The 24,078-nt window shown below is 39.4% G+C and overlaps 1 protein-coding gene across 4 annotated transcripts in view; it reads left to right on the top strand.

The window, feature by feature from the left end:
- Positions 1–24,078, top strand: part of Col19a1 (collagen type XIX alpha 1 chain) — a 313,664-nt gene that overhangs the window by 188,322 nt on the left and 101,264 nt on the right. For all 4 annotated transcript variants that reach the window (XM_013125565.2, XM_040729471.1, XM_040729472.1 and 1 more), the window contains exon 15: positions 14,173–14,226. In XM_013125565.2, coding sequence (XP_012981019.1) covers positions 14,173–14,226 — 54 coding nt within the window. The remainder of the gene's footprint in view (positions 1–14,172; positions 14,227–24,078) is intronic.

The raw sequence follows: 24,078 nt of genomic DNA, 5'->3' as shown, positions 1-24,078 counted from the left end.
ACTTACATTTAGTTCCATTTTCCTCATTAACTCCATCTAAAAGCAAAAACAAATACATAATGAGCACCAATTATGTTTCCATGCATTATAGCTAGAGTAACAAATAGACTGGGGGTCTTTAACTCTGTTGCCATTGACTTTTATAAATAAAGTTTTATTGGAACACATTAATGCCCTTATGTTCTTGTAAACTCTTTGGTTGCTCAACAGAAGAAATGAGTAATTGTGTAAAAACCTAAAATACTTGCTGTCTTTTCCTCTGCAATAAGTATTCCCAACATCTGCAGTCCTTCTTGGCACCCATTCTAATACAGATAGTCTCAAAGTAAGTTTTGTGTGTATGACGATATGCCACAAAGTGTAATAAAGCAGGAGGATGAGACAGTACTGTGAAGGAGGCGGCAGAGAAAGTGCCCCGTCAAAGAGGACTTTTGGTCAAAGATCTCAAAGAGGTGAGGCTCTGCTAGATCTGGGGAAATCTTTGCAGACGGCAGGAGCCAATGTAAAGTTTTCATGCATTAATTCCAAGGAGCTTCATAAGACTCCTGTGGCCTGAGTAGGAGGAGAAGGAAGCAGAGGAGAGAGAGCCCATGTGACCATGCTAAACACAGCCCCGCAGGTCACTGAAGAATCCCACTGCCGCTGATTAAAGGCCATTGTCTGTCAGTTTATGATAACTAGAAGACCCATTTCACTTAAAGACTAAGGCTAAAACTAAGGATGTCACCTCTGTCTGTAAGGCACTAAGCACTCCTAATCCAGCAGCCATCTTCTTATCCAAACTATTACTGAGAGGAAAAGAGAACAAAGTAGCTGTTGACCACATGCCTTGACAATTTAAAGACATTTCTGTTATTGTCTTTTCCATAAATTGTTCATGTCAGAGTCAGAGAGCACACTCTTAGGGTAATAGGCTGGCCTAAGCAACATTATATTGTAAGGGATAGAAGCATATCTCAATAGAAGATTGGATGCTTAGTACATATAGATCCTAAATTCAATCCCTAGCACCAAAAATACAGTAATAACAATAATCTGAGTTACAAATGGAGTATTTAGGGTTCTTTTCTCTTAGGCATATTCTAGCGAAGTGGCTGACTTACCGTATATACAAATAAAGGGAATAGCTAATGTCTATGGCCCCTTGCAGATTACTCTGTAGAAATTGGTAGACATTTATATAGACAGTACTGGTCTACTGATACCAGCCCTGTGATAAAGAAGTTTACAATCCAGTAACAGTGAATAGACTATGGAAATGTCTTCACAAAGTTATGTATTTCTTGTTAAAGAAGATATCTTTAGTGTATTCAGATATTTTACCCACTGTCTCTGCATGGATACTTTAATTCTTACAATAAAAATATCACAGGCAGAAATTATGTGGTTTGGTCAGATTTACTTACTTAATGAGTAAGCAAGAACGTCAATGACCAGAGCTCTGATTTCTCAACACGAAGTATATTGTTTTCCATTTGGTTTCTGTTAAATTGATGGCATTTTTTACTAACATATAAAATATAACCGCAACCAATAGGTATACCACTTATCTAAAGTATTCCAAGGGGGGGGTACCCTGGTCATTGCAACTCTAGCCCTTCCTGTTGCTGCATGTGACGATGGGCAACTGAATTTATGGAGGGAAACAGCCTTAACTTACACATGGAGGGAAAATGCACACAGAAAAAAAAAGAAAAATATACTTCTAGATTGTAATGCCAGATTATGAGTGTGTCAAAGACTGGATCTGTGTATAAATTTCTCTTTAATCTCAAATAACTGACAGTATTCTTCACTTAGTGAATGCTCAAATATTTATCATTTATGCAATATTGGCTTTCTTTATTTCCCTACTTATTTGTGTTCCTCATTACCACATTGTTTCTCATTGAAGTAATCAATAAATATGCAATTTCGCTTGTTTCTCACATTAGCGTCTACAGCTCTCTTTACCAGTAATCAAAAAAAATTAGATTTCTGCTTCAAGAACTCCAAAATCCACATGAACATGTGACTATTACCATGTAATTTTGGAGACTTTTACAGACAGCACACTGAATTTCCCTTCTTGCCTTTGAGATTTTGGTATCCAATAGATTTTACCTGCATGTGTTTTGAATTGATTTAAGTCAGGTTGCTTCTTTCAATATTAAAACTAGTTGTTTTGTGAGTGGTAGTTCATGTTCTGGGTGAAACCATACTCTGTTTAATCACATACTCACTGGAGAACATCTGTGTTATTTCCAGTTTGGGGCTGCTGTGCACAAATCTGCTTTGAATATTTTTTAATTTTTAAAAAATATTGAATGGTATTTATCTATTATTTGAGAAATTCACACATGTAGACAATGCATTTTGATCATATCAATCCCTTCCCTCCCTCACACACAACTTCTCTATTGGCTGCCTATATGGGATTTGTACAAGACCACGCGTCAGCCAACGTTCCAGCGTGAGTGGGGGAGGGGTCGTGAGGCTGAAGTCTGAGAGCTGTTGAGCTATTGTCAAGGGGTGGCTGCAAAGTCAGTTTTCTTCAGGAGATTGACCTCAGGTGAGTTTTCCATGTCCCAATGAATGGTCCTATACCTGTGTACAATTCTAATTGAACTCTGTGGATCATAAAGAAAATAAAAGACAAAGATAAATCAGGTTTCATTAAAGTGACTCTTTCAGAATATTGGTAAAATAATATGTAAGGGAAAGAAAGTGGCATAACTTCTCAGCATTCTCATTTGCAACATCATTGGGACATTTAGTAATCTTAGAGCATCTCCCTTCTGAAGTATGGCGTTGCTTCCCTCGAGCAACCTAAATTATAGGCTTAGTCATAATGCAAATGAGATTATAAACTGCACTTACAAAGCCTCTGTGTCTGAGTTTAAGCGTCCTTTTCCATCCATAAGGTCTTCGGCTTTAGTTAGGCCAGCCAACTGACATATTGCTCATTAATCATACATATTAACTGGAGTAGTTAACGTTTTGAAATCCAGATTCCCACTCTGTCCACGGGGACTAGATCTTGTTTTCTCAATGTGATGACACATGCCTCAGACCCTGCTAATTAGGACTTTCACTTGGAAATTCATCCTGACATGTTTCAAGAACATTCTTTCCCCTGGAGTTTAAGTTCATTAAATTATTAATATCCTTGTATAAGTCTTGAGAATTACTTACACAATAAAACTTTCTCTATTTTAAAAACCATAGTTCATGGTGAAGAGAGGAATCGGTCTCTCTTCCTCATATACCTTTTCTGAGTAAATAGCAAAGAGTAATTATCACAATTAGCAACATATAATGTTCATATAAAGTCAAAGTGTTTTACATATAATTAAGTGGCTGCACAAATGTAAGGAGGTCTTGATGTAAACAGTCTAACTCAGATAATCTAAAATCAGTTCTACTGAACCCCTTAAGTGGTGAGAGTATAGCAGGTTTACTATGGAAGCAACTGTCTACCCACACAGGTACTTATAGCATCTTGACTAGATGGCCTTTTAAAGGAAAACTGTTTGACTTCCAATGACAATCAACGATCACAGCTCAGAGTCCTAGCTAGGAGCCCTTGGTATAATTTGCAAAGCCCAGCATAATCCGGCCACTCTGTCACTCACTCTTCACCAGCCAGCTGTTTCTCACTATCCCATGAGCAAGTCCTGCATCTGTCCCCCCTGCATCTTTCCCTCTGTTGACTGCTGTCCAGCTCTTGTATGCCTCCTAGTCATACTTGTTTCATATCTCCTCTCAGTCTTTCCAGATTATTCTAAAATAGCTCACATATGTATGTGTAAGTGTTGCTTCCTTGCCTTGTTATATTTTTGGTAATTTTTGGCCCTACCCAACGTTCCTACATGAATGTGTTTCCTTAACACATGTATGTATGTATATATATATATATATATGCAATAAATATAATACAGAAGTAAAGATTCAAGACCTAAGTCTGTTGTCCATTATTCAAAGGGCCTTGGATAGATCATTTTGACACACATTCATCTCATTTACCGAATGGGCTCACATCAAAATGAATTATTAAATGAATATGTATGAATTGCTTTTACTGGAGTCACCAACACTAAGGTCTTATGTTATCTCTTACTACCACTGTCCACAGAGGAATACAAGCTTCATGAAAGCAGGCTTAAATGCTTCCTGGGTGTTTAATAAATGACTGGATATGCGTGAGCTCAAAGTGACGAAAATGTCTACCAAACAGTGAAGAGGTGGCAGACAAGCAAATGAGATGCTTACAAGCCAATATGGACATTTAATGTAACTGAGAATTTTAGAATATGTGTTACTAGATGTAGCTTTACTAGATGTTGGGAATAAGAGACTTCCCTGGGCAGGGGGGCGGAGGGAAGGGGGACAGAGCAAGAGTCAACAGAGAACACAAGAGGAACCTGGAAAGTGGTCCAGGGGATTTACAGCAGCACCAGTCTTTGCAGGAAATCTCAATTTTTTTTTTCCTGGAAACTAGAACTGATAAGAGTCTCTAGAGGAGGTAGATTGATAAGGACAGAGTCTAAATTACTTTTACCCACTTGCAGTTCCAACTGACACTATATGTTAAGTTTAAGGGAATGAATAATAACATTCAAATAAAGAAGAGGAGAGGGAAAAAAACCCATCGCTAGTATCTGCAAAACAGTGTAAGCCAGTGTTCGGGTATTGAGCACCATCAGTGTATTTCCATGATGTTTAATCAACTGTGCAAGAGAAAGAGAGAGAGAGAGAGAGAGAGAGAGAGAGAGAGAGAGAGAGAGAGAGAGAGAGAGAGAGAGAGAGAGAGCTGAGAGATGACTACAGAACATACTTTGTCCGCAGCTTGGTGGTAGAGTCAAAAAAGAAAACCACAGGCAACGCATTTCCACCAAGTCATACATTTGCAGTTTCCACCCTCCGCTGTGTCACAAGGATGTTAACACCTCGTGTTAACCATAGCATGCTCAAAATATCATCTAGTCACACTCTACAAATACCATGTGTAAAATAAAAATAAGTCATAGTAAAAAAGAAAGAATTATAGAAGAATAGCTGAGTGATCAGAATCTCCACTCTGAGGGAACATTAATCCTGTCTTAATGAAGTATTATTATTTACTCAGATCATCATTTATTCAGTGTAGCCCAGGGGAGTTAGACAATAATGTCAGGATAACTTGTAGTTTGTTTTGAAAAACATCATTAGTTACTAGTGAAGTCTAGTTAAAGAAAAGAAAGGCGAGCCAGCAAGATGACTCAGCAGACGGAGCCATTTGCCACCAAGCCCAAAGAGCCAAGTTCAGTGCCTGGGATCTATATGGTAGAAGGTGAAAATTGATTCTTCTAGAAATTATCCTCTGATTTCCATACAGGTACCATAGCGCGCACGCACACACACACACACACACACACACACACACACACACACACACATACACACACACACACACTGGTGGCGTCGTAAAAAAGAGAGAGAAAGAGAAAAGGAGAGAAATGGGAGTGGTAGAGGCAGGTTGGGAAATGGAATGATCTGAAGAATTTTAAGATCCCTTGCAAGCAGAGAGGCAGCAGTGTGGGTTCGTCTTTCCACGGCTCTAAACTAATTTCAGATCTCTTGTTCATACTGAATTACATCCTCTCCCCTGCCCTCACATGAGCCACTTGTCTGATCCCCGAAGTAACCAGACCTTTATGACTAGTATCGTTGCTGTCACAGATGTATTTTTAAATATCTTCGAAGACAGAAAATACACTTGGGATGCTACACATTCCTCACATGAGAATGCGTTCCTCATTTTTGCACCTATCGTTGATTCTGAAACATGGTAACTCTTTACAACATCAGTCATAAATCTTATTTCCGTTCACAATGTAAAAAAAGAAACCCAAACTTCCCAGATAGACACTAATGTTTTCCTGTGTAATTAACACCTCGTTCACAGCTGTGAGTGCCAGTCAAAGTTCTGTCTGCTCTTCCTTGACATTTCCCTGATACCTGTTCTGGCTGAGCCAGTGCCTAAGGATGTGAGAAACACAGACAGGAGAATACAGGAATATTTGAAAAGAGCCCACCTGCATTTGTGATCAACAATTTGGGGCCAGACACAGTTGGACACATATTTCAGCTTGTGGATTTGGGGGTCTCTCTATCACCCATGATTTGAGTCTAATTACTGAAGTAACTCCCTTGTCCTCATAACCCTTACCAAGAATAACAACAAGAAAAAAACACCTGTTATATAAGGATCAATAGCCCATTATTTACATTCTTCTGTCCGTAATGCTGGTGGAGGGCGAAGTGTCTATAATTCAAGTGTCTAATTTAAGATGCACGTGCATTCTTACTGCAAGTCATCCTGAAAGGATCAGATTATGCTTCCCTGTTGACTGTTTGCAGATGTTGTTCATTTGAATAGCCCAGCTTGCTTGGTGGCTTGCTGACAATAGTCACCCTCTGCCACTATTTCTTTTCTTTTTATTTTTTGCCTTGAACACAGCAAATACAAATGAATTGTCATTAGATCCTATAGATACGTTTATTCCATTATGAGAGTATCTCAGTTTCATTTTTAAGGTTTATTAAAATGTGAATTAAAAAGGCAGATATCACTATGGTGGTGGCTTGGTACTTTTTTCACCAAATGAACACCCTCAGCGTAACCAGCACCCAGTTCAAGAAGTGGAAATCCCCATGCTTCCTCACATAAATCGCTATCATTCGCAATGGTAACTCAATGTAATTCCTAACTGTGTAGACTAGTTCTCCCTGTTTGATCCTCTATATAAACTGATCAACATTAAGCTTGTACATTTTCAGATTTGTTTTATTTTTTAACTGGGGGGTGGAATGAGGGCATAGGTGTGTGCATTTGTGCGCCGTTGCCCATGGAGGTCACAAAGGGACATCGGATTCCCTGGAGTTAGGGATGATTGTGCGCCTCCTGACATGGGTGCTTGGAAGCAAACATGTTCTGTAAGAACAGAGCATCTCTAGCCAGTAAGCCATTTCTCCAGCCCCAACATTCCACTTCTAAGGATGTATATTGCCCTATGTAGTTCAATTTCATTCATTTAAAAATGTTATATACCTTTCTATAACTTGTTTACTTTGTTTAGACATTTTATGGGCATTTGACTGCTGCATTAGTGTTCATAAATCTGTATGCATAGCTCAGAGTTGATTGCACATTTAAAAATATATTATTTATTATTGTTGTAGATATGTATGATGCAGGCAGGGGGATGGCATGTACATGCTACAACACACTTGAAGATCAGAGGACAACTATGTGAAGTCAGTTCTTTCCTTTCACCTTTATGTGGATTACTGTCATCAAACTCAGGTCATCAGGCTTGCGTCCAAATGCTTTGCTGAACCATCTTGCCGGGGCATGGTTGCACTTTGCAAATGATTTCTCTTGCATCCTTCAGTAACGTTCCTTTTGACATCACAAACATTTTCATATGGCAAACTAGAAATTTGGATAAAGTAGTAAAAGGATAAGCAAGGAAAAGAACTGGCAGTTATGTGTTGCTGCTGTGCTCCAGAGATTATAGCGTGTAACATAAAATCTATCCTCCTTCCCATTTTTAAGCATATGCTACGTTGACATTGTTGCAAAACAGATCTCTAGAACTTTTTTACCTCCTAAAACTGAAATTCCCCCCTCTGAGCAACTCCTCTCTTCTTACCCTCTCAGCTCCTAGAAGCAGCTATTCTATTGTCTGTCTCTATGAATTTGAATACTTAACCACCAATATGAAAGGTGTCACAAGGTATCTGTCATGATTTGACTAGTTTGTTCCACTGAGTCATGTGATCAAGTTCCCTCGGTGCTCTACTGTATGATAAAATGTCCTTCCTGTTAGAGTAACAACCCAGTGTATGTGTGTACCACATTTGGTTTGGTCATCTCTCAGTGGAGGGAAATGATTGGTTCCATCTCACAGCTGTTGAGAATATTACTGCAATGAACTTTGTGTGACTGGAGTCCTAGGACAGAGACCTGACTCTAGGGGACCCAAAAGACTAAGGTCAATGACCCAGGACCGTGAAGTGATAGCATAAACAGGAAAGTAATTTCTCAGTTAGATCACACTGGCAAGAGAGCAAGTCTGGTGACTCCCTCGCACTGTCTTCATGGTACTGACAATAGAAGAAAAAGAAAGAAAAGCTGGAGGCCAAGAACATGTACAGTCAAGCAGCCATGTGCAAACTAGGGTTTGATTGATTGTCGTCTCAGCTCTGGCTGTGCTGGGTTTCCTGGTGTAGAAGCTGGTTGCATTTCACAAAGATCCGGGTGAAAGGCTAAGGATGTAATTGAAGACAAAGACAGCGGCTCATTCTTACAAGGAGAATGGCGTTTATTTTAACAAGAGTGGAGCCTTATATACCAATAGCAGGCATGGTGGAAAACCACCAAGGTCGGAAGCCTATGTTCCCAGGGTCCTCTGGCAAAGGATGGGCCAATAACAGGAATTAGCATTTAGACAATAAGGATGGACAGAAAACAGGAACTTGCATGAAGGCCTTACTGAGAGGAGGGGGCAAGCTGGTCAGCAGACCCCCGTGGGGGAAGGGTGCAACATCCTGGCTCAGGGGAGATGATTGCCTGTCTCTATAAGGCTCATTGTTCCTGGAACTTGCAGCAAACTGGAAAGAAGAAATAGCTGAAAAAGAATACACGCCAGAGTGAAATAAAGTTGGCTGGGGCCATGACCACACAGTCCTCCTTCAGGTTTAGGTCCATGACTGTAGACCTTTGGTGCCATTTCCATAGTCTAGAGCAGGATAATGTAAAATCAGGTGGTCAGTGGTCCATGAGACATGATGTTCCTCTAAGTCAAGAAAATACCCTACTCTTACCTTAGTGTCTTCAGACTCAAAATGGGAGAAGAGAAATTAGGTTAGCTTGGGGTGCCCACATTAGGAGTTTTAGATACTCCTTAAATGATGAACTTGTCTGCAGTAATAGTTGGACAGAAAGGCAAATAAGAGTCAGCAAAGGCAAGAGGCCAAGTATGGAGGCAGAGAGACCAGGTCTTATTCTGCTTCGAGTTACTCAAGCAACATCTGTGGGCTTAAGTGAAGAGTCAGTGTCTCCACCAAAAGGACCTATGAGTCCCTGTGACACTTTCAGCTCCAAGAAATATGTACTCTCAACTTTCTAAGGAGCTCCATAATATTTTGTACAGTGATGGCACCATTGGAAAGTCCTACCAGACCAGCTGCCTATAAATGTTCATTTCTCCATATCCTTGTCAACACTTGTTATTTTCTGGGGGTTGGGGGGTGGGTTTTTTGTTTTGTTTTGTTTTGGTAAGTAGCCTTTCTACTCATTGTTCATGGTAGGAACTCTACAAGTAATCTCTTTTGGTATCTTCAATAAACCCTGGCCACATATAAACACCATTTTATAGCAACAAAACTTCCACGAATCTACAAAATGTTTCTATGAGAAAAGAGACAGTTAACCCAGACTAGCTGCTTCTGAATTTGATAATGATCATTTCCAGTTTCACATATCCAGTCAACCAATTGAATTACTTCGTTTGGGCTACATTTATGAGACTTGTGGGCTCTATAGGACTTATTGGAGATGCTGATTCCCCAGATCTGAGACCCTCCAGTTTGGAAACCCCAGCACAAGGTGGAGGCCATCCATGCTAACTGGTGTTGCGAGTTTGAGCAAACATTGAACAGAAATCTAAATTATAGTTCGAAATCTTTTTAGTGTTGCCAAACAGAAAACCTCTCTGAGGTTTCCAAGGTAACAGACTAGAGTAAATCTATGATTTTATGCTTTCTACCTTGGTTTTCAGGAACATATTAGATTAGTTTGATTATAGTAAGGCAGGAATGGTAGGTCTCTGTGTGTTGGGAGGTTTGTGAAATGAGATTTATCAAAGTTTCTCCTGAACAAATAATCCCTGAGATCAGCCTCCCTCAGAGGGCAATCTTTCCTAGATCTGCAGTTGTCTGAAATATCTGCAGGATTTCCCTCCTTGTGAATATCCAAATGCCCACTTTTTGCATTCCTTAACAGTGGGCCTGTAATAAGCCTTGAGATGAAAGGAGAGAAACAAGAGGAGAGGGCATGGAGGCAGATATGTAATAAATATTCCCCCATCAGCATGGCAGATTTCTCCCCAACACTCCCATCTACAAGCCTCACGTGTCCCCAGCAAGTGCTGCAGAGACTTGTGAAGAAAATCGGGACACTTTCCTAAGATGGAGAAATCTGATTTTAATCTTAATATGAAGAATAGAGGTTTGTGTTGGCTAAACTATTAGCAATCAAGTACTCCTTGTATTATTCCCCAAACAATACAATTTGAAGTATAAAGAAAAGGAGAGAGAAAGAGAGAGAGAGAGAGAGAGAGAGAGAGAGATTGAGAGATTGAGAGATTGAGAGATTGAGAGATTGAGAGAGAATTTCCTAGCTCTGAGGTAGACTATTCTTCCCTCAAATGCTGAGAGACCTTGTGGAAGACCAGGAGATGGTGTGAGTGCTGCTGTGGTCTTACAGAGGAGAATAAGGGAGAGAACCCCGAAGCTTCTTGGAGGGAAGAAAGAACATCTGAGAGTGAATGTGAACTATTACTTCCTTAGAAATTATGGCCCCAGGATCTCTCATACTCTGAAGTTCCCCGCACGGTTCTGTCCGCCTTGTGCCAGAGCGCCCTCTGCAGGGCACTGAGACTCAGACCTGAAATCCCAAGATCTTGCCTTGCATGTTCCCTATGCCGAGCTTAATAAAGCTAGAAGGGGTGGGAGCGGGGGGGGAGGGCGGTGTGCTGTAAAGCACACACTTAAAATTGTTCAAATATGCTTCAAGCAGTTACTAGACACTCAGGCCTTAAGCTGAAAATATGTGTTGGCTGAAGCTATCCTCACAAATATGCTCCTTTATGTTTACAGCCCTCGCAAATATCTTCCTTGCTTGTCCACTCTTAGGAAAGGATGTACGTGCCAGCGAGCCAGTCAGCCCTCTCTGCGCTCGACACACACAGCAGGGCTCTGACAAGGCTAATGTAATACACCATGTAAATCAGGGGAGAAATGAGGGCGTCTGGATGCTTGCCCTCACCGGCCAGAACCGGTTCCTCATAGTCACACATCAGCGTTCTGTTATGGTATCTGACACTTGGTTTGTCTTAACATAAACTCCACGATAAAATTTGATCAATAGCCTCATTTTCCCTGCCTCCAGCCCAAACAGATACTCATTTCTCTTTTGAAGAAAGAAGACTGTAAATAAGCCTGACCCAACAGTTTTTAACTTAACTCAACCTAATGCATGCTTACAGAAGGAATGGATCACCTGCTTAGAGGTTTTTGATTTCATTTCTAGTACTCTTGTAAATTAGAAAATTACAGTGCTTCTGCTTCTGAGTAAACTCTTTATGCTTGCTTAGTTCTCAAAGGCAATTGACTTGCATTTAGTAAAAATCAAATATATTGATTTTCCAAAAATATATACTGTAAGACTAGAAGATGCTTGTATGTATAACCTGTACTAAATATATAGAATATAAAATTACTTATTCATTCCAGTCTTACAGTCCTCCCCACCAAAGAAAGCCAAAGTTCCCATCATTTAAATAGGCAGCATATGAAAACACCACTAATTGTATGGCTTTTGTAATTAAAATTTTTTTCTCTTCTGTGAATGTGAATTTAGAAGCATTTATGGGAAGGGTAGGCTTTACTTGTTCTTTGACAATTTCATATGTGTATATAATGTATTTTAATCATCATTAAGTTTACTCCTCACATCCCTCTGAACTCGATTTTCCCAACCAATCCCCCTCCTGTTTTCATCTCTTACAAAAGGAAGAAAGAAAACATGACTCACTGGGTTCAGTTAGGGCTGTTTTCATAAGCATGGGTGTGGGAGCGAGGGCAACTCACCATTGGCCACATTACGGAAGAACCCCACCCCACCCCCAGCAGCCCTTCATCTTCCCTCTGGGGCTGGGACCTCCTGAGATCCTCCCCTCTTCATAATAGAATGCTGACAGCTCAAGCTTGCCAGGGTCTTGCGCAGGTAACCACAGCTACTGTGAGTTCTTTTTTTTTTTTTTTTTTTTTAGATTTTCAGTTTTTATTCTTTTACTTACTAATTAATACTTTGATTACAGGGGTTTGTCAGAAATCCATTCCATTATAATCACTTTGCACTTTGTTACAATGACAAGAAATCAGACTCAATGTCCATACCTCAATATATCAGCATTCACTCACTTGTGTATTTATCAGAATCATATGAGATTCTATTAAAAATAAAAATTCTTGAGATTTTTGTATCATAAATGCATGTGAGTATAATATATACTGTAAATATGTATTATATGAGAGAGAGGGACTTGGGAGAACTAAACACATAAAAGCATGATGTATTGATTCTACACAAATATATGTTGAGGATATGCAGTATATATCAGATATTTAAGTTTGGAACTGCATCTGAATGAATTCATATTCCTCCTTAATCATTCAGCAGACAGAAGCAAAAATTACAAAGTTAATGTTCACTTTTCTTTTTTCTTTTCTTTTTTTTTTTTTTTGTTCTTGAGCAAAGTGGCTATTACCTGAAGTCCTTAACAGCTTTCTCTTCACTTACTTCCCATAACAATGGGGAACGTTTATCTCCCCAGTCACAACACAATATTAGCTTATGTCTCAAAGCTTAACCTACAGTCCCATCTGCTGTTTAGAATTCCTACCCAACTTCAAGCTTAAGTAAAATTAGTAAATGAAATGGCCCTTTCTGTGCTTATGCTTGCAATTCCCAAACAAATCAAAAGCATTAAAAGGGTTGACCCGATGTTTTTATTTTTTTAAGGATTGTTATCACTGAGCCACGATGTGTATTAGTATCCTGCCAGTGTGGGAGCCACGTTCTTAGTAGCATCAATGGGATGGAATCGTTAACGAAACATAAGCTCACAAACGATCATCATTCAGAACATATAGCATCAAAACTTAAACTTACTTTCCTCGTTTTAAGGGAAAAATATTGGGAAAATGATTTTTTAAAACAAACAACAAGGGCCAGAGAGAGGACTCAGGGTGTACCCTGGAAGTCATTTGTGAAGGGGGAAGGAGGAGCCGACTCCAGAAGTTAGATTCTGACTTCTCAGGCACCGCGGCATGTGTAACCCCCGATAAACAATAATAGTAGATGGAATTAAAAATAATAACAGCAGCTAAATTCTTTTGTATAATATTAGACATGTAATTTATTAACCATATTATGCAAGGCTGTGTTTCTGGCCCCGACAATTGTAATTCAGCTGGTATTAAGTTTAGATGTGTGAGCATTGCCCTACAATAATGGGTAATATGTAAGAACTACACAATTGGTTCAATTATCCAAATAGAAGAAAAGAGCTAGCTCATATACTGTAGGAAGAATAAATAATTTTATTGATGCAATGATTTTCAAACCTCAGTAAATGTAAGAGTTACTGGAAGTAATTCTGAAATAGATTCATGGCTCTGAGCCCCTGAGATCCTTAACCAGTTTCTTAATTAATCAATCCAGTCCTTGGGTACTTCCTATCAAATTAGAATTCAGACCCTTTTTGAGGAAAAAAAATTTGAGACTTTATTTTTACTTTATGTGTCCCAGTATTTGCTTACAAGGAGAGCTGTGCACCCTGTACCTACCTGCAGTGCCCATGGAGGCCAGCAGAGGGTGACAGATCCCCTGGTTGTAAATTTTCCTGTGGGTGCCAGAAACTGGACCTGGGTCTTCTGCAAGAGCAGTTGGGGCTTTTAATCATCAAACCATCTCTCCAACCCTTGAGAAACATTTATTCATCTAAATTGCACTTTTTACTTGAACTGAAACTGCAGAGTCATCAGATAAAATACTGCTCTTAAGTTATGTTTCACATACCATCCTGATGTTTTACTGGAGTATCAAGATAGTCCGCAGAAGAAGGGTCAAGAGCAATTAGCATCTTTTCATCTCAACCAGTGTCTTTCCCACCGTGGTTGTGGAGAACCAATCCGCAGCTTCAGAACTCATTGATGTTCAACAGCCATGCAGACTTGGAATTGTTTTTCAAAGTGGTTTTTAAAAACAATTTTACTGTCTTCCATATCGTTGCCTAATATTGTTATGTTAAAATGAATTTGAATCACAGCACTTAATCTATATTTTCTTTTCATTTCAAGGGAAGACGAGGGAAAACAGGACCTCCAGGTAACCCAGGACCTCCAGGACCACCGGTGAGTAAATAGACCGTGGTTATGTGGCAAAATAAACGTACCTGCTGCCATCTCATTCATTTTAGTGCCCTTTATCCACCGAAGTGGTTGGTCTACCAGCAGTGCATCAGTTGAGGTTGATTAATATTGATGACAAAACAGCAACAAAACCCACAAGAGGGGTTTTGTGAACTGAATTGGATAGGATGTTGATTTTTATTACATTTTTTTTTGTTTTTAGCAAAACAGAGAAAGCTTTATAATTTGTTTTCAGTAGTTGCTTTGTGTTTTGAAGAAGAAAGTGAGGGTGTGCTGACAGGCACGGAGAAGCCTTTCTGTCATTTCTAAGCATTTGACAGGGCTTTAAGACAAGTGTCTCTGTGAAGGAACTTAGATGATGAAGACATGCGCACTTAGTGGGCCAAATGCTGGGGAGAAGATGACTATGCTGGAGTCTGTCGTGAGGTCTAACTGCTGACAGGCACGCTTACTGAAGAGTCCGGGAAGATTAGGAAATATGTGACCATGGGAAAGGATTTACAGCTCTCTGTTCCACGACTTCATGTATATTGCTACAGCGTTTGGGGGAGGTACGTGCATATTTTAAGAATTAGCATTTAAACTTAGCTATGGTTCTGATTCAGAGCTCTCGTTAAATCTTGTATTTGGGATAAAAATGGTTTATTAACTTTTTAATATAATAAAATAGCCAATTTGTTAGGCTAAGAAAAAAAGAAAACAGTTATGTAGACTATAAATGGGTTTTATACATAGGTCAGCGTTTGCTTAAGAAGAAAACATTGAGCTAAGTTATTGGTTCATTTCTGCTTGGTAATTGTGATTTAAGGAAACCGATTCCTCTGAATGACTGAAATAGTTCCTTTCATACAAACATCATCAAAACTTCATCTTAGGGTACAGTTTTCTTCAGTTTGAGGTTGTTCCCATCATAGGATAAATTGATGATCTGTATCTACCCTACTTGGCGTAGTTGAGGACATTGAAAAGTACAGTAATTAATTCTCCATGCTTTTGGCCCTGAACACTTAATTTTTCTAAATGAAAGGTCCTTGCAAAAGAGAACTTCTGTTTCCCAAATGATTAGAAATGAAGAGTGTTCTTCATAGTGAATCTTTTCAAGGTCATCATATCTAACGCTTTTCTAGTTGCACCAAATTCACATGGTTCAAGTGTTTCACCAACATTTGTTTAGAGTCCCACTAAGTGCTTAACTGGAGCTGGAATTGAAAACTGAATGAGACACTGTGCGTCCTTTTCATGAGACTCCAGTTCAGGTGACAGAAATGTGGGGTGAGGGAGAGAACTCAATAAAGACAACACAGCAGTTTCCTGGAGGAATTTAGAACAAAGAATAAAGATGGAGGCTTGAAGAGTAAAACAAACAGCCGAGGGAAAGGAGCCACCTAGGTGCCCCCTGAGGAAGGAAGAGAATATGAAAAACACCCAGAATGTAAACCGCTGGTGGGTAGAGGTGGGCTCCCTGCCACAGACAGCGGAGGCACAGCCAGAGGCCAGCAGAAATGAAGTCAAACCTTTGCAGGGTCCTGGCAAACCTCACGGAAAGCTAGGAAAGTAAACAAAGGGCCTAAGATGGAAAAGGCCAAGGCCAGATTTCACTGATGGTCACTCCAGCAACATACTGAAAAGAGATTGCTGCAGGCGAGCGAGACTCACTGTAGCTATTTGTATTTCATTTCCATATAGAGTGAGAGGTGACTATGAGCACTCTTGTCTATTTTTAAATAGTTTTTTGCCTTTTCCAGAACTGTACCCTGCGCTACACGAGCCCAATTTCATGACAGGGAATAAGGCAGCTAAGAGAAAAGGTTGTAGGGAGCTAAAATTCTTCCAGTTGAGACTTGAGATGCTGTGTGACTCATCCCGGTGGCCCAGATTGAGAAATTCCTAAAGCAAGTATGAGGACAGCTTACAACAAGTTCATATATAGTGACAAAGCAAAGAAAATTTTAACTTTACCTCTTATCAAATAGTTATTGAGCAATATATCCCTCAAATGAATGAATAGCTGAAATATAACATTATGTTTGAGCCATTATTTTTTTTCAACTTTAGTCAATTTGACTATTAGAAAGGAACTAGGGACCAGGAGTCTTCAGGAGGCATCAGGCAAGCATTTGATAATAGAGTACTTGACTCAAAGTCCTCAAGAGAACATCCTTCCTTTGGGGGTTTAGAGGCCTTTGCTGAATCAAAGCAGTGTTGTTATTTAAGTGTGTCAATGAAGATGAATAGAACTGGGGGGGGGGTGAGTCTCCAATGGCCTGAGGCAACTCAAAATAATTAAACTGTTTTAGCCCCTCCTTTACCTGTGGTTCTTTGTTCTGAGGCCAAATTAGTATTTTCTCACCTAAGAAACTTTTAGCCAAAAGACACATCATTTACAAAGAATCGTTTTCTGTAACTTTAGAGCTACCTGACGGGCTGTGTGTATATGTATCTGTGTAAGTAGGCACGTGAATGCACGCATGCGGGAGGGTGTGCAGAGCAGATGCTGTATCCACAAAGTCATAATAACTAACATTTAAAGGAAACTAAATCTCCTAGGGAAAAAACAAAATTCTAGAAGAAAGGTATTGACTATCCTTATTTGCTTTATGACTGTGCTTGAATCACTCTGCCTAAAGGCAACTTGGGCAGGAAAGGGTATGTTTGACTTGCACAGCCAGGTCACAGTCAAGGGACATCAGGGCATGCAACTTACTAATTCACTCCCTGGCTTGCACAGACAACTTTTTTATACAGCCCAGATCCACCTGCCTAAGGATGGTGTCACCCACAGTGGGCTTGGATCCTCCCATATCAATCATCAATGAAGACAGTCTTTCAAAGACATGATCAAGGCCAATCTAAGTGAGGCAGTTCTTCAGTTGAAGTTCCCCATCCCCAGGTGACTGTAGGTTGTATCTAGTTAACAATAACTAACCAACATCTACTAAATCTATTGAAGAATGTTAAGTTATGAGTCACTGTATCGATGTCACATATATTGCTACAGATTAGCTCATCACATTTCAATTTTATCATCAGGAAAAATGTATCTTTTCAGGGTAGGCTTATTTGTAGTTCGTTCATGCAATCTGCAGTTGGTTGCCAGGGCTAACTATGCTCATTTATGTTGGACACATTTCTTAAAATGATTTTTCATAGTTTCCTGTCAAATAGCAGACCTATCTATACAAAGGTAAATGCTTCCAAATTTCCTAAGTGACTTTTGTCAACTTGTCCTTTTATTTTTGAGGTTAATATATCATTTTCCCCTTCACTTTACTTCCTTCAAGCCTTCCCATAATCCCTTCCTGCCTTGTTTCAAATTCCTGGCCTTTCTTTCAATTCATTGTTGTTATATACACAAGAATATGTATATGCGTATATTTATAGATTCCTGAATATAGCCCACTCAGACAATAGAGTGTTGCTCCTGTATATATTTTCAGGAATAGGCATTTGGTATTGGATAGCCAATTTATGTGCTCTTCCCTGGAGAAGGTTATTTTTGTTTTTTCAGTATTCCTCAGTAGCCTGTAGTTCTTTGTGTAGAGTTGAGGTCTTGTGGTCATTCCCTATCCAACCCGACATGTTTATTGCTGTTGTCCTTATTCAGCTCATGTTTCAGCAGTCATATTGGTGAGAATTTATGGGTGTAGCTTCTGACATCCGGCCGAGAAACAGCCTCACAGCACACTCCCTGTTCCTCTGTCCTATATGGTCTTTCCAACCCCTCTTCAGAGATGATCCCTGAGCCTTAGTTATGGGAGTTGTAGTGTAGACATGTCAGCTGGGACAGGACTCCGTAACTCTGCATTTCGATTGGTTGTGGCTTTCTGTAATGGCCTCCATCTGTTGCAAAGAGAAGTTTCCTTGACTACACTCATCAGATGTTACTGGAAAGGATGTCTGGTATCTGGCCAGGAGGAGAGGTTGGATGTAGTATAATGTTTGTTTGCTTGTTTTAACCATGCTGTTGATGTAGAGCCTGAAAAATCCAAGAACATGGTACAGCCATCTGGTAAGGGAGTTCTTGAACAATAGCATAGCGGGGGTATCAGGGCCCCTTTCTTCCTCTTACAAAGCCACTAATTGTATCATGAGGACCTCACACTCATGGTCCCATCTGATGCTAATTACATCCTCAAAAATCCCACCCACCTCCAAATAATATTAAATATGAATGTAGTGATTGAATTTCCAATACAGAAAATTTGGAGGGCTCAGTGAACGATGACAGAAGGAAACCACTGAGTAGAGGTTAAATGAACAATACCTTCAGATGTGCTAAAATCATACTTGAGAACAATTTTTTCAGACAGGCTAAGCATAAGAACACTAAAGTCCCTCATGAAATAGCTAAGTCCAACAGAAAAAGCAAGAGATGCAGTAAAACCAGGAAGATTTATTACAGAACTAGCTATGTGTTAAATGATGCTTCCAGGGTCTTCTGGAATCCTCAGAACTACCTCCAGAAGTCGAAATTACCTTCATTTTTGCAACAAGATAAGTGGTTCTTGCCAGCATTGAACACAGGAGTGTAGGAGGGTGAGCCAGAATTCAGATTTGAGCCCCCAACCTATCTTTGTTGTGTTTGAGCACTTCCAGGTTGTGTTTTGATATGGATCAGCCTTGCACACAGAAGCCCCGACTTTTCTGTGGTGAGTCATGGCACCCAACTTAAAAAAAAATAAGGTAACATGGGGCACGGGGGTGCCATTCCCAATCTCGTACAACCCTTCCTGGACAGTGCACCTGACACTGCTTTCTCTGTAAATACGAAACCATAGTGCCTGCCCCACCTACGCCCCACGATGGCTAGGGGAGCCAGCTGCTGTGTATGGACAGGCACTTTCAGCTGTATGTAAATAAATCCATTAGTATTACTCTGAATATTGTCCATTTGCATTATAGGTAGAAAAGCTTGTCCAAAACTACAATGAAACCCATGTGTTTTTTCTCGTTTGTAGTTTCCCAAGATCCAGTTACCAAAAGTTTAGTACCTACCCTGGAATTGCTTAAATGATGAACATTTACCCGCCATATGTAAATCCACTCAAAGACGCAGAGAAATCATTTCCAAGTCACTACCACAGCAGAGACAAGGGATACAATGGTATTTTTTTCTCCGGCAGCTTCACAGTGTCTTTCCGGCTTATGGAGCTGGTTTACCCACATCTGAGACATTGTATTTTATTACTTGTGATCTCCTCTGAGTTTCAGCCCATGTCCCTCACACTATGATAAAACATCTTTCTAAAACAGCTTTCTGGTGACCTTAGTAGGGTATGCAATGGAAAATAGTGACCTTGTGTTACTAAAACTGGGAAGCCGGGACATTCAGTATGCCTTAGTTTATCTGTAAATATTTCAGTATTTCGTTTCCTTAGAGAAGAATGGAAAGCCATGGAAATAAGTTGGAGCAGGAGGGAAAGCCAGAGAAGTTAATGAGCCATTAAGTGAAGCATGTGACAGCCCACCCCCTGACATTAACTTTACTTCTCATTTATCATCTCCGTAAGGAGCATTGATGAAAAGCCACGTTAACTCTAAAATGTGTTATTATTCTTTCTATCACAAAATAGCTTTACACTGTCTATTTTCTTTCTGGCATTGTTTCTGTGCATTGTTTCATTATTGCGGTATGAGAATTCAGCAGTGGGCTCAAATATGCCACATTTGAGTGCAGAATTATTTAGGCTGAAAAAAAAAAAATTCAAGAACTATGTAACATGGTCCAGCAGCGCCCTCTACTGTTTCCACTGAAAATTTTCTATGCAAAGACACATCTCTGAGAGCTAGAGAATACATTTTTTTGGTTTTGGTTTTAGTCTTTTGGGTTTTTTAAAAACATATTTTGGGTTTAATTATGAATAAATATAACTTTAGAATTTAATTTTCATGATTTTGGTGCTTTCTATTTCTCTTATACTTTAAATATATTTACCATCCCAGCAATAGTAGCTTTTAACATTAGCTTGATATTTCATTAAGTTGAAAATTCAGCCCTGACTCTTGGGTCTCTAGAATGCCCATGTATGGTAAAACGCTATTGTAGATATAAACTTTGTGGAGCTCACTCCAAAGAAACGCCTTTTTTCTAGGCCAACAATCTGGTCTTAGATATTTATGCCATCTTATTTACCTTAGAAGCAAGAATTGTCACATGGCCTTAAAGGCCATGATTAAACATCAAGTGATGCCATTAAAAGAGTAAATTTGGGGTGCAAAATTTAATCCACTTTCAACAGTACTCCCCATCTGTGGTTTCTGTTACCTATTTTCAACCATGGTCCAAAAATTTAAGTAAATTCTAAGAATAAATAACTCACAATTTTTCTATTATACCATTTTGAGTGAAATTTCATGCTGTCTCGTTCTTAATGCCTTAAGTTATATCATCTCCCTTGCCCATTGTATCCAATTTCTACATAGCACCTACCTGGTAGTCATTGTGTCACCAGATTGGCCACCATACATAGCAGCACAAAACGGTATTCAAACAACATTTACTTTACTTGGCTCAAATCTCAATGGTGGGGAAGCTGCTGATGAAATGCCAAAGAGAAGTAAGTGACTAAGCCCTTCCTTGGTGAACAAGGCCAAAGTCATTGGTTTACGCTCTATTGTGGGGGAAGCATATTGCAGTGGTTAATAATTAAATAAGAGACAAAACAGCATTACAGACTGATAGGGGGAGTCTGCCAGACACACTGTGGTCTGTGGGCTGAAGATGGATGCACCAACATTGCAAAGAAACTTCGGTGACTGTCCAGGTAGCAAGGTGTCTCTGCCAACTTTAGTGTTTATATATTATCCTTCTGTGGTAGTCTTTGATGGAATTAAAGACAGATAGTTATAATTATAGTTTTCCTTGTTATGATAAAAGATAAGTTACATATAAGACTTTAGACTCACAAAGATAGGATAGATGATATTTTCTTTAAATCTTGCTAAATGTTAATGGACTATAGTTCTTGCTTAGTAACTGCTTTGTTATACATATTTTACTATGTTAAAGTTAAAACCTTTCTTTTTATTTAGACAGAAAAGAGGACATGATGGAGGAAGTCCTTCTATGTATATGTAAATAAAGTACTGTTGGCCAATAGGGAAGCAAGATAGGCGGGGCTAGGAGTTAAGGAGGATTCTGGGAAATGTAGTCAAGAGTGGGGAGTCGCCATGTGATCCAGGGGAAAAGAGGACACGTCAGGATGCCATCCTTGGAAAGATACGTCCTTAAAGAAATATATATTATTATTCATGGGTTAATACTTAAGACAAAGCTAGCCAATGAGAAGTCCTAGACATTGGCCCTCAGCATTGTAACTAGTAGAGTCTCTGTGTGTTATTTGGGGTTGACACAGCAATGGGACCAGGTTGGTGGGAAGAATGATTGTTACAGCAGATTACTTGAGAGCCTTTATGGTAATAAAGTGATTAATATGGTAAGAAATAAAAGAGGTGTTCTTCTTGTCAGGCTGGCCCAAGGAGGTATCTCTTATCAATGATATGACTCAAGAAGGGACTGGCCACATGAGGAAAATGAACAAGAGCATTCCAACTAGAAAGATTGATGTGTTCAATAAATAGAACAGAACTGAAAACTTAGTTTCAGAAAACGCTTAGGGGTGGGAAACTTTATCACATAAGGAATTGTAAGAATGGGAGTTGGGGCTGGCACGAGCAGAGATGAAAAAGACTGGGTGGTCACTGCTCCCTTTTGATAAATCTCACATGTGTGTTTTTATCTGTAGTAGTTAGTTGTCTGGCTGCTTGTTTTTGATCGTTTTGTTTTGTTTCATTTTAATGTGATGAAATAATCATTTTTTCTAATTATTATGAAGATGACTTAAGTTGTAGCCGGTCATTTTTAGTCTTTGAGGAGACAGACAGAAGACTTGTTTGATGAAAGAAAAATAAAATAAAATTTTTGACTGTAGCCCATTTAATTTCAACCTTGGTGTGAATACTGGATTCAAGTATTCATTTACTTTACTTGACTCAAACCTTTATTTTTTATACCCTACTGCTAACCCCGATGTCTTCTTTCTGATGGCCTCCATGTCAGGTCAGATAGCAGTCATAGCAAGGCAGTGACCACCCTCAAAACACCAAGGAACCATAGAACTATTGAATGTGTACCCTCTTGTCACCATTGTCCTCCTTCTCTAACTGTTACAATGCTCTGAGGGTCTAAAAGTAAAATACCATTGTATTCAATGTAATGGCCACCTCCCAAAAGAAGTTAGCACCCTAAAATACCTTGGATTATTGAATAAGGCAAATGACAAAATATTTGGCTGCAATATTATTTCTTATTAAAATATCCCGTGGATGACTGTGTGCATTTTGAGGCACATGGTATTTCAATGGGAATCAGTTCATTTTCAAGCCTTGAATTCATTGAAACTTTTCTAAATGTTCATTTCAGCAGTGATCCTGGCTTCTTCTGTCTATCAACTGACTAAAGGCCATGCACTTTAATGACAGTATCTTCAGAGAAAATAAGCCTAACCATTTATTTGAGTCAATAGGATAGTAATTCCATTACTTACTGAAAAATTAAGATGACATGTGTAGACTTAAAAATACAGACACATAGTATCTGAAAAAATGGAGACCTGACTCATTAATTATTTTTACTGCCACTTGTCCCTTATTGGGGTCATGGTTCCAGACAAAACAGCTGTTGTCAACATTACTAAAATTCCAGTGTCACCTTGTGACCACAGAATAAGTAGGCATGCCTGTGAGGCAGCTGGGTGTCAGGTTGAGATTTCAAACCCTAGCACTCGCATCTGCTTTCCCACTCCCTCTCTTCTCTCTGTGAGCAGCAGTAGTGGGACATTATTAGCTCTTTTCTCCCTGCTAAGCCTTTTGCGGTTATGGCTCAGCAGTGGTGGAAGAGGCCTCGTCTTCACCTGCCACTCACTACATCTCCATCTGGGCTTGTGTTGACTATTTGGAACAATCTATGTTCTTCCTATCAACAGAGAGGCAGATGTTTGAAATCCTTGGTCTACAGGGCTAAACTTGTAATTAGTCGAGCCAGTGCATGAATTTTTCATGATACTTTTGTGTTGAGCAAATATTAAGGTTTAAGGAAGCAAAGTGCAACCAGGTTTTATTAGAACCTTTTATGTTGGGAAAGGGTGACTAGTTTCTAAAATAATTTTATTGTTCGCATTTGGCTCGATAGCTCCAAAAAGATGCCAATTGGGTATTTAGCTTTACTGCTATGTAGCTTTGTGGGGTCAGGAGGAAAAGACCATCTCTGTTTTAACAAGACTCCGGGTCCAGGAAACACAGACCCAGCACCACCTATGACATCAGTTTTGTCTGCACAACAGCGACAGTTCAGTTTAGCAGAAGAAAGACCAATGGGCATTATATGAGTGGAGAAGCAGCCAGTTTTCAGTATTGTCTTGGGGAGTCTGAAACATGGAAAAAAACCTGAAGAAAATAAGATACGGGACAACTTCTAATTGCCTACTAACTTTGTTAAATGGGACAAAGACCTGTAAAAGTGCAGCCAATGGTTAGTATTTGATTATAATATTACACTGTGTATTCATGAGATATTTTATTATAATATTTATTAGTGCTTTGAGAATGTATGCATTTTGATCATACATAACCTCCTGACCCCTGCTCCTAACTCCTTCCTATCCCCAATCACCTCCCAAATAAGTGTGTCCTTCTTCTTTTAAATCCAAGTACAATTTGGGCCCCACTGGCACATGAACCTACTAGAGGCTACACTCTTGAAGATAACTGACTCTCTCTCTCTTAGCACCCGTCAACTGTCTATTGCTACCAAGTTAGCAAATACATAAGGCCTTA

Source organism: Mesocricetus auratus, unplaced genomic scaffold (genome assembly GCF_017639785.1).
Source record: "Mesocricetus auratus isolate SY011 unplaced genomic scaffold, BCM_Maur_2.0 Super-Scaffold_100021, whole genome shotgun sequence".
In the NCBI taxonomy this organism is placed as follows: Eukaryota; Metazoa; Chordata; class Mammalia; order Rodentia; family Cricetidae; genus Mesocricetus; species Mesocricetus auratus.
This window is presented reverse-complemented; position numbering and strand designations above follow the sequence as displayed.